The following is a 14,476-nucleotide window of genomic DNA, read 5'->3' on the forward strand; positions in this document are numbered from 1 at the left end:
ACACGGGGCGGCTTATAGGTGGACAAATTTTGAAATATGCCGTTCATTGAAGGCGCGGCTTATAACCCAGGGCGCCTTATGGTGCGGAAAATACGGTATAATCACAGCAGTATGATGATTCTATGTGTTTTGATTGATTGATTGAGACTTTTATTAGTAGGTTGCACAGTGAAGTACATATTTTGTACAATTGACCACTAAAAGGTAACACCCCAATAAGTTTTCACACTTGTTTAAGTCGGGGTCCACTTAAATTGATTCATGATACAGATATATACTATCAGATATATACTATCATCATAATACAGTCATCACACAAGATAATCACATTGAATTATTTACATTATTTATAATCCAGGGTGTGGAGGGGGGCGCCGGATGTAAGTGTCAGAGTTTGATATGAGAATAAATCTAAAGTTAAAATATAGGGTAGAAATGCACCCATTTGCAGGAAATGTAGTCTTGATTTTCAAAATGTTCTTTCAAGGCTTGCATGTCTACATTAAAACATTCTTCTTCATACTGCATTAATATATGCTACTTTTAAACTTTCATGCAGAGAAGGAAATCACAACTAAAAAAATCACTAATTTTTTCAGACGGTGTTGATCTGGACATTTTTGCCTCTGCATTTTGATGGTGTGGACGTGTGGCACCGAATGGAGATAAGCGTCTCGACAGACGTCACAATATTTGAACAATGATGACGAAAACTGCTTTCTCTGTCGTGTCCGTGTGTCGAAAATTGTTATGCGCTTATTTTTTTATTTGATTTTGTGCGTGGCATAGATTTGCTATGCGCAGAGGACGCTTGAGCAGGCGCGCACCTTAGCGGCTGCGCTAGCATCACAGCTAACGTTAGCCATGCCGCTACCTCGCTCTCTGCTGGGAGAGGACGTATACGTATGTGACGTATGACGTGACAGTATGTGACGTGTGTAAGAAGGTGCGCTCGCTGTCTGTGAGAGGGAGACACAGGAAAGAGTGAGAAGAGCCTGTCGTGTAATGCCAGCAGCTAAAAGCAACTGCGTGAGAATTGTGGATGTGTTGAAGGTGTGCTGGAAAATGCGGAACGGAAATTACGGAGCAGCAGAAAAGTGGAATGTATTATTTAAATAGGTGCGTTGGAAAACACGGACCGGAGTTTTTTTTAAAAACTGGATCTGGATCGGCATTTTCCCATGCCTTGCCGATACGCAATTTTTGGCAAATATCGGCAGCCGATCCGATCCGATCCAAATATCGGATCGGGACATCCCTACTACACTACAGAGGGGCCCGGGGCCCCACTCGAATATTAACACTGAATTAGTAACCCTACTCTTGATTTTAATTATATTTAATAATTATGTCTACCCTGCTCACAGGATGAACCATGTCAAATGATATGAAAGCATGTGTTAATCACAAAGGCTTCGGTCAGGCTGATTACAAAAATACTGATTGAACATTCTGCAAAAAAAAGGGACTCATAAAAACTGATGAAAAATAAATTTACGGTGCTAAAATCAAATAATAATATATATGTTTCTTAACCAAACTGTCAATAAGATTTAAAGGAGCCATATGTAATAATTTAATGTCAAGTCATCATTAAATATGTCAAAAGGCATTAATAAATCATCTTCTTTTCCAATATCAGTAGTTCAGCCAGGATATGCTTATTTCAAAATTAGATTTACAGCCCCGAAATCTTGTTATTGTTTTCATTTCGATGTCCCGCCCTCCACCGTTTGACCAATTAAAAAGTCTGTGAGTGTGTCACATCCAGGTTTCCAGTTACGCACCGCCATCTTCGTCTACTGCCACTGGTAAAGTTACTAAACATGTCAGAACTTAATCTAAAAGTTACCATTTTCAACTTTTACACGACAAAACCAGGATTTGTATCGAGGATGCCTTTGAAAGATGGAGACCATTGAAGGCGGAGAAGATTTTTCACCTGACGCGAAACTTGCTAATTTCCTCCTTAAATCACTGCATGTAAACGATGATATTACGAACCTTCAATCCCTCAGGCGGTACTGCATCAAAAAGCGACATCAGTGTGTAAAGGATATCACCACATTGGCTCAGGAACACTTCAGAAAACCACGGTCAGTAACTACAGTTGGTCGCTACATCTGTAAGGGCAAGTTAAAACTCTACTATGCAAAGCTAAAGCCATTTATCAACAACACCCAGAAACGCTGCCAGCTTCGCTGGGCCCGAGCTCATCTAAGATGGACTGATGCAAAGTGGAAAAGTGTTCTGTGGTCTGACAAGTCCACATTTCAAATAGTTTTTGGAAACTGTGGACGTCGTGTCCTCCGGAACAAAGAGGAAAAGAACCATACGGACTGTTCTAGGCGCAAAGTTCAAAAGGCAGCATGTGTGATGGTATGGGGGTGTATTAGTGGTCAAGACATGGGTAACTTACACATCTGTGAAGGCACCATTAATGCTGAAAGGTACATGCAGGTTTTGGAGCAACATATGTTGCCATCCAAGCAACGTTATCATGGACGCCCCTGCTTATTTCAGCAAGACAATGCCAAGCCACGTGTTACAACAGCGTGGCTTCATAGTAAAAGAGTGCGGGTACTAGACTGGCCAGACATGCCATATCCATAAATACATACCAATATAATATGGAGCAGAATAAAGAACCAACCTGTGCCTCCAAACTAGCCAGCTTGCTCGACATCGTCGTTTCCTTGCTCCTCGCCTTTTCCAGATCCAGCTGAAGCAGCTTGTTCTCCATGGCCGCGGCCTTCAACTCCCGCTCCCTGACTTCCAGGGAATGCTTGAGCGCCGACACTTCCTCGTGGCTGTCGATGAGAAGCTGCTTCTTGTCATTGTAGTGACTCGCCGCCTTCTCCATCTGCAAGAGCAGGACATGTTAGCACGGTCCACACTGAACACTCAGGAGTGATTCAAGTCCCAGGTGGAGGGAGCGCTCACTAACCTGAGCCTTGTAGTGTTCCACGGCTTCTGATTTAGCGGCAAGCTGCTCTTGCAGGTCTTTGTTCAGCATCTCCGTCTCTTTCACGAGCCCCAATTTCTCCATTTTCAATAATTCCAGCTCTTGCTGGAGCACCTGTTGCAGCTTTTGGGAGGCCATGTTCTCCCTCTCTGTGGCCTGCTTGCTTTGAACAAGTCTCTCCTTCTCCACAACAAGCACTTCCACTCGTTTCTCCTGGGCCACGTGGTCATTTTGTGCCTGGAGCACCTTGGCCAAGAGGTCTTCTTTTTCGCAAACAAGTGCCTCCTTTTCGCTTGTAAGAACAAGCTGAAGCTCCTGTTCTCCTTCTCTTTGTTTGAGGGTTTCAGCTTGTGCTTCTTGGTTTTGTTTCAAATCTGCATTGACTGAAGCAAGCTGAAGCTTCAGTTGCTCAGCGAGCTCAGCAGACTCCTGTTGGACTTCAGATAATTGCTGCTGTTTTTCTTCCAGTTTGAGGGAAATCAATTCCAACTCCCGTTTGAGATGACTTATCTCCTGCTGAAGTTCATGTGTTTGTTTGGAGGATTCTTCCTGGATCGTAGCCAGACTGGTGGCTTTGCTTTGAGCCTCCTCGTTTGCTTTCTGCAGCAAATGAGCCTGGGCAGCAAGCTCTGCACTCAGGGCGTCTAGGCTTTGGTCTTTTTCTGCGGTTTTGGTTTGGACAGAAGACAACTCGGTCAGGAGCATGTTGAGTTTCTCCTCAGCTTTGAGGAGGAGTTTCTCTTTCTCATCCTGACATACTTTGACTTTCACCATTTCTTCTTGAAACGAGGAAATCTGCTTGTGCAAAAGCTCTTCTGTCTGGACTCTTTGTTCGAGATTCCTCTCTGCCTCTTCCAACAGATTGTTCTTGGACTGAACATCCTCTTCAGCTTTTCCAAGGGTGGCCTCAAGAGACTCCACTTGTGTCTTCAAGTGTTGGATCTCTTGACAGAGCAAGTCCGAGTGCTTGGAGCTGGCAGCATTCAGCTGCACGATGCCTTCCTCGCTTGTTCGGATCTGAGCATCCATCCTCCTCACCTCGGCTTGCGATGCCGACAGCTGCTTGTGCAAAAGCTCTTCTGTCTGGACTCTTTGTTCGAGATTCCTCTCCGCCTCTTCCAACAGATTGTTCTTGGACTGAACATCCTCTTCAGCTTTTCCACGGGTGGCCTCAAGAGACTCCACTTGTGTCTTCAAGTGTTGGATCTCTTGACAGAGCAAGTCCGAGTGCTTGGAGCTGGCAGCATTCAGCTGCACGATGCCTTCCTCGCTTGTTCGGATCTGAGCATCCATCCTCCTCACCTCGGCTTGCGATGCCGACAGCTGCTGCTGCAGAAGCTCTTTCTGCTGAGCACTTTCCTGCTCCCGTGTGGCCATCAGAGCTCGCAGAGTCTGAACCTGCTGCTCGGCTTTGCAGAGCAATTCACGGACCTCAGCTAATTGGTCGTTTAGCTGACTGATCTCCTTAAGCAGCGCATCGGTCTGAGAGGAGCTTTCTTCTTTTAGTGTGACAAGCCGTTCCTCTTGAGACTGTATGTTCTCCCGAAGCACCTTTACCTCCTCCGTAGAAGATTCAAGCAGGCTTAGATACTTGTTTCTTTCTTGGGAAAGCTCCAGTGCTGTGGTTTCCAACAAGTTGTCCTTTGTATGAATTTGCTCTTCTTTACTTTGCAGAGTTTCAGTCACATTTTGAAGTTGGTTCTTGAGACTCTGAATGTCATTCTTCAGCACCTCACATTGCTTGCTACTCTCCACCTTAAGCATGTTGATCTGGTCTTCCTTGATTTGGATGTCCTCTTTAAATTGTTTGGCCTCCTCCAGCAGAACTTTGGTGTTCTGTTCGAGGGTCTCCACGTGAAAGCTCTTTTCTTGCTCCTGCTTGACCAGCAGCTCTTCTTTGGCTTTCACTTGGTCCTTTGCAAGGCGAAGAGAATCAGTCATATTTTCCAGTTGCTTATCCAGACCCTCAATCTTCTGTTCAAGGAGTTCAGAATGTGCTGAGCTCTCCTGCAGCAAAACCAGCTGTTCCTCCCTGGTTTGGAGTTCTGCGATCAGTCTGTCCACCTCCTGTTGAGATGAGCCCAACTGCGTCTGCAGGGTCTCAGTACACTGAGCGCTCTGTGATTGCTGTTCAGCAAACACAATTTCCTTGGATTGCAAACTCTCCTCAGCATTCTTCAAAGATGAACCGAGAGTCTCTACCCGTTTCTCCAAACTTTGGACATTTTCACGAAGATGCTCTGACTTCTCTGAAAACTGCTCGTTCAAGAAAGTAATATGCTTTTCTTTGGCCTGGACCTCCTCCAGCAGGACTTTGGTGTGCTGTTCGAGGGTCTCCACGTGAAAGCTCTTTTCTTGCTCCTGCTTGACCAGCAGCTCTTCTTTGGCTTTCACATGGTCCTTTGCAAGGCGAAGAGAATCAGTCAAATTTTCCAGTTGCTTATCCAGACCCTCAATCTTCTGTTCCAGGAGTTCAGAATGTGCTGAGCTCTCCTGCAGCAAAACCAGCTGTCCCTCCCTGGTTTGGAGTTCTGCGATCAGTCTGTCCACCTCCTGTTGAGAGGAGCCCAACTGCGTCTGCAGGGTCTCAGTACGCTGAGCGCTCTGTGATTGCTGTTCAGCAAACACAATTTCCTTGGATTGCAAACTCTCCTCAGCTTTCTTCAAAGATGAACCGAGAGTCTCTACCCGATTCTCCAAACTTTGGACATTTTCACAAAGATGCTCTGACTTCTCTGAAAACTGCTCGTTCAAGAAAGTAATATGCTTTTCTTTGGCCTGGACCTCCTCCTTCAGGGAGCTTACGCTCTGCTCAGAAGAGCTCAGTTGCTGCTGCAGAAGTTCTTTCTGGAGAACACGTTCCTGCTCCTGCTTCTCAAGAAGATCCTGAAGAGATTGAACTTGTTCCTCGGCCTTTGTGAGACAACCGGTCAGAGATTCAACTTGACTTTTCAGTTGTCCGATCTGCTCTAGTAGAATTTCAGACTGCTTGGAGCAGTCATTCTGCAGGACGACAAGCTGTTCGTGTTTGGCCGTTATCTCAGTCTTTAGTCTGAGAGCTTCCCCTTCGCTAGTTAAAATATGTTCCTGCAGCGCCTCCCTTTGCCTGATCGTATCTTCTTGACTTTGAGCCAATAAATCTTGCTTAAACCGGACTTCTTCTTCGGCGCGTTTGACAGACAAAGTAAGATTTTCAACCTCCACTGTCAGAGTCTGGATTTTGTTCTGGAGAATCTCTCGCTGATCGGAACTTTCCTCGCTCAATTGAGCAAGCAGCTGGTCTTTGGTTTCAATTTCCTGTTTGTTCTTCTGCGTTTCAACGGCGAAAACCTCCACTTCTTCCTTGAGACTGGTAATTTGAAGGTCCTTATCAGCCAAAAGGGAAGTTAGATCCTGACACCTGGTTTCAAGATCTTTCAGCTTGTCTCCAGCCTGAATGAGTAAGGACTCATTTTCCTTCTTCATTTCCTTAAGTGTCTCCAGTTCTTGTTCAGAGGCATCAATGCGCGCCTGCAGTTCTCTAATTTGCGCCGCTTTTTGTAGCTCCAGCCGCTCAAGTTCGTCTTGAAGATCACTTATTGCTTTCTTCAAAGAGCAAATCTCGTTGTTCAGGGCGTCTCTCTGACAATTTGAGGAGAGAAGGTTCAAACAAGCAGAAATCTTCTCTTATTTGTAACAAACAGCCATGCTAACCAGTGTTTCCCACACATTCATTTATTTGTGGCGGCCCGCCACGAAAGAATTACGTCCGCCACAAATGGATTTTTCGGCTTTTGACTCGCTCGACCGCTCATAAAAGCAATGGGACTGTCTGTGAATGTTGCTTGTAGTTACAACTCCGGTGCAGTAGGTGGCGGTAGCCTACTATGCATTGTAACTCCGCCAATAGCACTTAATTCACCTGGTGGGCCAGAAGAAGAAGAAGAAGAAGAGGGACGGATGGACGGACGGGATCAAAATACTCGCCGGCTACTTTTCATAATGATGGCGCTTCCTACGTTTCTACCTCAAATGTCCAAAAGCTGCTGAAAGCCTTGATCCAGGATGCCATGGGGAAATAAACTTAAATGGTGCCTTTTGGCGATAGTTAGCAGCTTGGTGGCTCATAGCCGGCTAGCTAACGCTTGCTAGCGTGGTAGCATTGCTTCATTTTTACAGTTGTTATAGGTAGATAGGTTATAGCTGCATCGCTCGCGGCTCGTCATATATTTAACGTTAATCCGCGATTTCACCGAGCGTTTCACCGACGAGCTAACGTGTCCAGGTTATAGCCCTGTTGTCAATAAACACACATGGACTGAAGCTAAATTGTCCACTGTCCACTGCAGCATGTGAATGCAATGAAAAGAATAAAATCTGAGCCAACCAGCTGTTAAAATGTTGTCCAGGTTAATGTTTTGGCCATTAAAGGCCCTTCATTTCAAGATTTCAACTGTGATCGGGCTTTAAACAGGTGGCTGACCTGTTCAGATGAGTGTAACTGCTACTGGTCAAATAATGTGAAATAGCATTTAATTTTACATGTATGCAATGCCATTTAAATGTAATTATAGATAATAATAATAATAATTACTGTGTAGTGTTGTAAATAGTCAACGGGAAGAATTCTAGTAAGATATAAGCCATGAGCACTACACAGCCAGAAAAAAACCTAGGCAGGACAAGTAAAAATATTGGGGCAAGTAGATTTGAGAAGTCAGGCAAGTAGAAAAAAACCTTAACGTTGAACCCTGCATGTGTTGAGCTGCTGCCGCTTAAGGTCAGACGGCACTGTACATAGAGCGGTTCTGCTCGTTAGTAATAAATTCTAATGTTGGATGTTCACTCCTTCACACAGATGAGTATAGAAAAATATTTTCAACGGCCGAAAAGGGCTCGACTTGGAGAGGAGGTAGGCCTACAGTCCGGACCACAGGTGCGACCTGTTCAGCAGCAGCAGCAGGAGGAGGAGGAGGTTGACTGACTGTGGCAGGACACCTCTGCCTCTGTTTCACTTCATGTTGCTGGTAAATAATATGGTTGTAGTAGTAGGCTAAAGTTAAATTATTTAGTATTCACTAATTAAAGGGGCAGAGCTTTAAGAGACATTTTAGCTTTTATATTTTAAGATATATTTTTTGTAAGAACCACAATTAATAAATATATTTCAGTGAATCACTAATTGTTCAAATCTGTATATAAATATGTACATAAAATGTTGTAATTATATTCCAACTCCGCGTTCTTCTTGGTCATCGGCGCTGCCGCCGCCGCCGCCGCCACCCTCCGCCCACACCACCACAAATTGATGCCTGTCCTGTGGGAAACACTGCTAACCGTTTTGAATATCAAAACCTGACGGTACACGCCCACACACCTCCATTACAGTTCCCATGTTTTCTCCTGCGTCTTCCTTTGCGGCTTTTCCAATTTCATCCTCCAGACATGAAATCTTTCCCTGCAGGATCTGAATTTGTTCACCGAGGAGCTCCTGTGATGAAATAAAGCAGTCAGTATGACATCAATCTTTGTATTTGTTTATTGTTGTGGCTAATTAGCTCTTAACCTAAATAAAGTTAAAGTAGCAATGATTGTCACACACACACACACACGAGGTGTGGTGAAATTTGTCCTCTGCATTTGACCCATCTCCTTGTTCACCCCCTGGGAAGTGAGGGGAGCAGTGAGCAGGAGCAGTGGCCGCGCCCGGGAATCATTTTGGCGATTTTACCCCCAATTTCAAACCTTGATGCTGAGTGCCAAACAGGGAGGTAATGGCTCCCATTTTTATAGTCTTTGGTATGACTCGGCCGGGGTTTCAACTCACAACCTAGCGATCTCAGGGCGGACACTCTAACCACTAAGCCACTGAGTAGGTGGCCTAGTCTTCTTGTCCCACATAAGGATTGTGAATTATAGGCAAAATTCCCCTCCAAAAAGTGTAGTTCCCCTTTAAAATACAAAGAAATGCAGATTTTCCGCGATAGAGGTGATGATTAACAATTTAGAGCAGGGGTGCTCATTACGTCGATCGCGAGCTACCGGTCGATCTCGGAGGGTGTGTCAGTCGCATTAAAAAAATAGTCCTAAAAATGAGCGATCATAAATCTTCACTATGACGTCACTTTCGTCACTTGATTGACATTCACAGCACCCGAGGGTCTTCTGAGATGACGCCGGCTACTGCCAGCTCATTAAAATGACCGACTGGAAGGCGAGAAACACTTTATTTCAACAGACTCTGGCGCCGTACCTGTCGTCAAAACTCCAAAGACCGACTGCACAGTTGCGCTAACAAAATAAGAGTCTCAGAAAGCTGGCGTGCACAAGCTAGCAAGCTACGGAGTTTGCCGACAATGTATTTCTTGTAAAGTGTATACAAAAAAGTACGGAAGCTGGACAAATAAGATGCCAAAAAGCAACCACTTTCATGCGGTATTGGACAGAAAGGAGGACTTTTTTGTCCTCCATTCGAAAATGCGGACCTTATCAGTACCACTGTCTGATCAATCAATCAATCAACCAATCAATGCAAGTCATCAGAATCAGGTAATACACCAACTTATATTCTTGTCTTCATGAAAGAAAGGAATCTATATGTGTTAAACATGCTTGTATTATCTTTAAACACCTTTAACTTATTAACAATATTAACTATATGTGTTAAACATGCTTGTATTATCTTTAAACACCTTTAACTTGTTAACAATATTAACTATATGTATTAAACATGCTTGTATTATCTTTAAACACCTTTAACTTATTAACAATATTAACTATATGTGTTAAACATGCTTGTATTATCTTTAAACACCTTGAACTTATTAACAATATTAACTATATGTGTTAAACATGCTTGTATTATCTTTAAACACCTTTAACTTGTTAACAATATTAACTATATGTATTAAACATTCTTGTATTATCATTAAACACCTTTAATTTTTTAACAATATTAACTATGTGTTAAACATGCTTGTATTATCTTTAAACACCTTTAACTTATTAACAATATTAACTATATGTGTTAAACATGCTTGTATTATCTTTAAACACCTTTAACTTATTAACAATATTAACTATATGTGTTAAACATGCTTGTATTATCTTTAAACACCTTTAACTTGTTAACAATATTAACTATATGTATTAAACATTCTTGTATTATCATTAAACACCTTAAATTTTTAACAATATTAACTATGTGTTAAACATGCTTGTATTATCATTAAACACCTTTTACTTGTTAACAATATTAGCTATATGTGTTAAACATGCTTGTATTATCTTTAAACACCTTTAACTTATTAACAATATTAACTATATGTGTTAAACATGCTTGTATTATCTTTAAACACCTTTAACTTATTAACAATATTAACTATATATGTTAAACATGCTTGTATTATCTTTAAACACCTTTAACTTGTTAACAATATTAACTATATGTGTTAAACATGCTTGTATTATCTTTAAACACCTTTAACTTATTAACAATATTAACTATATGTGTTAAACATGCTTGTATTATCTTTAAACACCTTTAACTTATTAACAATATTAACTATATATGTTAAACATGCTTGTATTATCTTTAAACACCTTTAACTTATTAACAATATTAACTATATGTGTTAAACATGCTTGTATTATCTTTAAACACCTTTAACTTATTAACAATATTAACTATATGTGTTAAACATTCTTGTATGATCTTTAAACACCTTTAACTTGTTAACAATATTAACTATATGTATTAAACATTCTTGTATTATCATTAAACACCTTTAATTTTTTAACAATATTAACTATGTGTTAAACATGCTTGTATTATCATTAAACACCTTTAACTTATTAACAATATTAACTATATGTGTTAAACATGCTTGTATTATCTTTAAACACCTTTAACTTATTAACAATATTAACTATATGTGTTAAACATGCTTGTATTATCTTTAAACACCTTTAACTTGTTAACAATATTAACTATATGTGTTAAACATGCTTGTATTATCTTTAAACACCTTTAACTTATTAACAATATTAACTATGTGTTAAACATGCTTGTATTATCTTTAAACACCTTTAACTTGTTAACAATATTAACTATATGTATTAAACATTCTTGTATTATCATTAAACACCTTTAATTTTTCAACAATATTAACTATGTGTTAAACATGCTTGTATTATCATTAAACACCTTTAACTTGTTAACAATATTAACTATATGTATTAAACATTATTGTATTATCATTAAACACCTTTAATTGTTTAACAATATTAACTATACGAGTTAAACATGCTTTCATTATCTTTAAACACTTTTTACTTGTTAACAATATTAACTATATGTATTAAACATACTTGTATTATCATTAAACACCTTTAATTTATTAACAATATTAACTATATGTGTTAAACATGCTTGCATTATCTTTAAACACCTTTAACTTGTTAACAATATTAACTATATGTGTTAAACATGCTTGTATTATCTTTAAACACCTTTAACTTATTAACAATATTAACTATATGTGTTAAACATGCTTGTATTATCTTTAAACACCTTTAACTTATTAACAATATTAACTATATGTGTTAAACATGCTTGTATTATCTTTAAACACCTTTAACTTGTTAACAATATTAACTATATGTATTAAACATTCTTGTATTATCATTAAACACCTTTAATTTTTTAACAATATTAACTATGTGTTAAACATGCTTGTATTATCTTTAAACACCTTTAACTTGTTAACAATATTAACTATATGTATTGAACATGCTTGTAATATCATTAAACACCTTTAATTGTTTAACAATATTAACTATATGAGTTAAACATGCTTGCATTATCATTAAACACCTTTAACTTGTTAACAAAAACATATATTTCATAAATAAGTAAATATAAATTATATATATGAATGAGGTAGATCCCCACGACTTGATCAATTGAAAAGTAGCTCGCCTGCAGAAAATTTAGAGATTTAGAGGATCGGCTCCACACTGTGTATGGAGATATCAAGTATATAAATATAAGAGATCAGCTTTGAAAAAAAGCATTAATCAAGAAACTGGGGCCGATACTGATCGATGGGTTTATGGCGACTGCAGAGGGATGACATTTTACCTTTTGAGCGGTGGCTTGATTGAGTTCCGACTGGAGGTAGTGTCTCTTGGTGCTCCACTCCTCCTGGGCAAATGCTCGGGACTGCGTCAACCTGCCGACCTCCGCTTCCATGGCGGTCAGCTGGGAACATGTCGCAAGCATCTGCAGAAATGGCATCGAGCCTTAGAAGACCCGCTCAGGGGGAATTTGTCAAAATGTTTTTTTGGAGAGTTCTTGTCCAATCAGGGATGTAAACGCTGGACTACAAACTAGTGGACTGCTGGAGGCAGCCCAGTACTGCACTCCATTACCAACAACCAATTCTAAACCATGTATTAATCACCCGATGTTGTACATGTCCACACTGGGGCGTACCTGGGAAGAGAGCAGGCCATTCTCCCCTGTGAGCTCGTCCACTTTCCGCTCCATCAGCAAGGAGCTACTTTTCCAGTTTTTGTTCTGTTTCAAAATCTCATCCAGACGCACAAGCAAACTAAAAAGAAAGAAATGTGGGAATTAATGAATGGAAATGTCACATCACGGTTGTTGCGACCAGAATCATCAAGGTTATTGTCACGGTATTGTTGAATGTGCTCATTTATGCACACACTGAACTTTTTCAACCAAGTTTTACTTAAGTATGTATACACGGTAGTCTTTTGTTGCGCCGGACCAGTTCTTCCTCCCAGGGAATCTAAGTTACTGGTCAATCCCAAGTTCTTTTGATGACATATATGCTGAGTAAGAAGGGCCATCAAGACAGAATTGGAATATTTTCAAGTTTATACCAAAGCTTTAGGAGATCAGCTTAACCAATACATTCATATCGGCTGCTCTAGTTGATCTGGCATTCCAACGGAAAAACCAACTTCTTTGCACACAAAGAAAACCCCCATCTCCCCCTCGCACCACTGATAAGAAACCAGTGGGGGAGGTCTTCACATTCCAACGTAAGACACAAAACAGAACACTCTCTGAACACAAGAGAAACTAGTAAAATATAAAAAGGAAAAGTACTATCTACTCTAAACATGGCTATGTAAAACGAAAGAATTCTTAAACATATAAGCATCCTTCCACACTTTCTAGAACATTAAACATTGTGCTGGATTCTTAAAGAGGGAACTGCACTTTTTCTGGAATTTAGCCTTTTATTCACAATCCTTACGTAATATGTTTTTATTCTTTTTATGCATTCTAAGACTAGGTCATAAACAAACATTAGCAAAAGTCAGCTAAGAATGGAGATAATGGGAGTACTCTATTGCGCCTACAAACCCCCCTTAAAATAAACCCAACAATACTCCTTTTACTTACCAAGAATTAGCAATGTTGTTATAATACGCGCTAACACAGACAACCTATAAATAAACCGACAAGTTGGTCAACTTTGACATCCAACTTAGACCGGGAGATGGCGAGAAAGACACGAAAAGATGCTTTTTTTTAACACAGTGAGAATTATGATGAATTCATCTACAGGGGAATATATGAACATCCCAAAGTTTTTATCCCAGTGAGAGCAGACATTGTACAGTGGCCGTTTTATTAGGCTTGTTTGGCACTTAGTAATCGAGATTGACAGATATGTTTTTTTAGGACCGATACCGATGATTAGTAGTCAAGGATGCCGCTAAGCGATATTGGGAGCCGATATTCAAGTTATTTAAACATGAATATTATATGTCAGTAAACATCTGGACAAGGTTTTAAGTTTTTTTAATTTTTTTTAGGAAAAGTGGGACCACTAGTGACATAATGTTTTATGTTGTGTTTAATTTGTCATCAAAAAACATCAAACACCTTAATTAGGTGTGTCTTAGAGGAACATCAACATTTGCATTTCAAAATATGGAAAGTCTCTTGGGAAAATAGGTCAAAATATGACATTTCTCTACATCACAATAACTCTTCTACTGCATTTTATAACACTTTATGGATTTAATACGTTGTAAGGTTTCTGATGAAATATTGTCAACATTTAAATAAAAACAATTCTGGGCTACTTCACCTAGATTATAGTTGAGATATTTTTTTGAAAAAAATAAAATAAAATAAACTACAGATACCATACTTGCCAACCTTGAGACCTCCGATTTCGGGAGGTGGGGGGTGGGGGGCGTGGTTAAGATAGATAGATATAGACATATATATATATATATATATATATATATATATATAAGAAATACTTGACTTTCAGTTAATTCTAGCTATATATATATATATATATATATATATATATAAATAAAAGAAATACTTGAATTTCAGTGTTCATTTATTTACACATATACACACACATAACACTCATCTACTCATTGTTGAGTTAAGGGTTGAATTGTCCATCCTTGTTCTATTCTCTCTCACTATTTCAGAACACACACATTATACAAATATACATTATAAAATCAATA

The 14,476-nt window shown here is 39.6% G+C and overlaps 1 protein-coding gene across 1 annotated transcript in view; it reads right to left on the reverse strand.

Annotated features, from left to right (window-relative positions):
• The window catches only part of numa1 (nuclear mitotic apparatus protein 1), a 64,705-nt gene that overhangs the window by 19,135 nt on the left and 31,094 nt on the right, over nucleotides 1-14,476 (reverse strand). The window contains exons 11-15 of the mRNA XM_061925922.1: nucleotides 12,441-12,558; nucleotides 12,087-12,227; nucleotides 8,322-8,435; nucleotides 2,948-6,586; nucleotides 2,654-2,863 (exon numbers count right to left, since the gene is read on the reverse strand). Of these exons, the coding sequence (XP_061781906.1) occupies nucleotides 2,654-2,863; nucleotides 2,948-6,586; nucleotides 8,322-8,435; nucleotides 12,087-12,227; nucleotides 12,441-12,558 (4,222 nt within the window). The remainder of the gene's footprint in view (nucleotides 1-2,653; nucleotides 2,864-2,947; nucleotides 6,587-8,321; nucleotides 8,436-12,086; nucleotides 12,228-12,440; nucleotides 12,559-14,476) is intronic.

Source organism: Nerophis lumbriciformis, linkage group LG30 (genome assembly GCF_033978685.3).
Source record: "Nerophis lumbriciformis linkage group LG30, RoL_Nlum_v2.1, whole genome shotgun sequence".
NCBI classification, from domain to species: Eukaryota; Metazoa; Chordata; class Actinopteri; order Syngnathiformes; family Syngnathidae; genus Nerophis; species Nerophis lumbriciformis.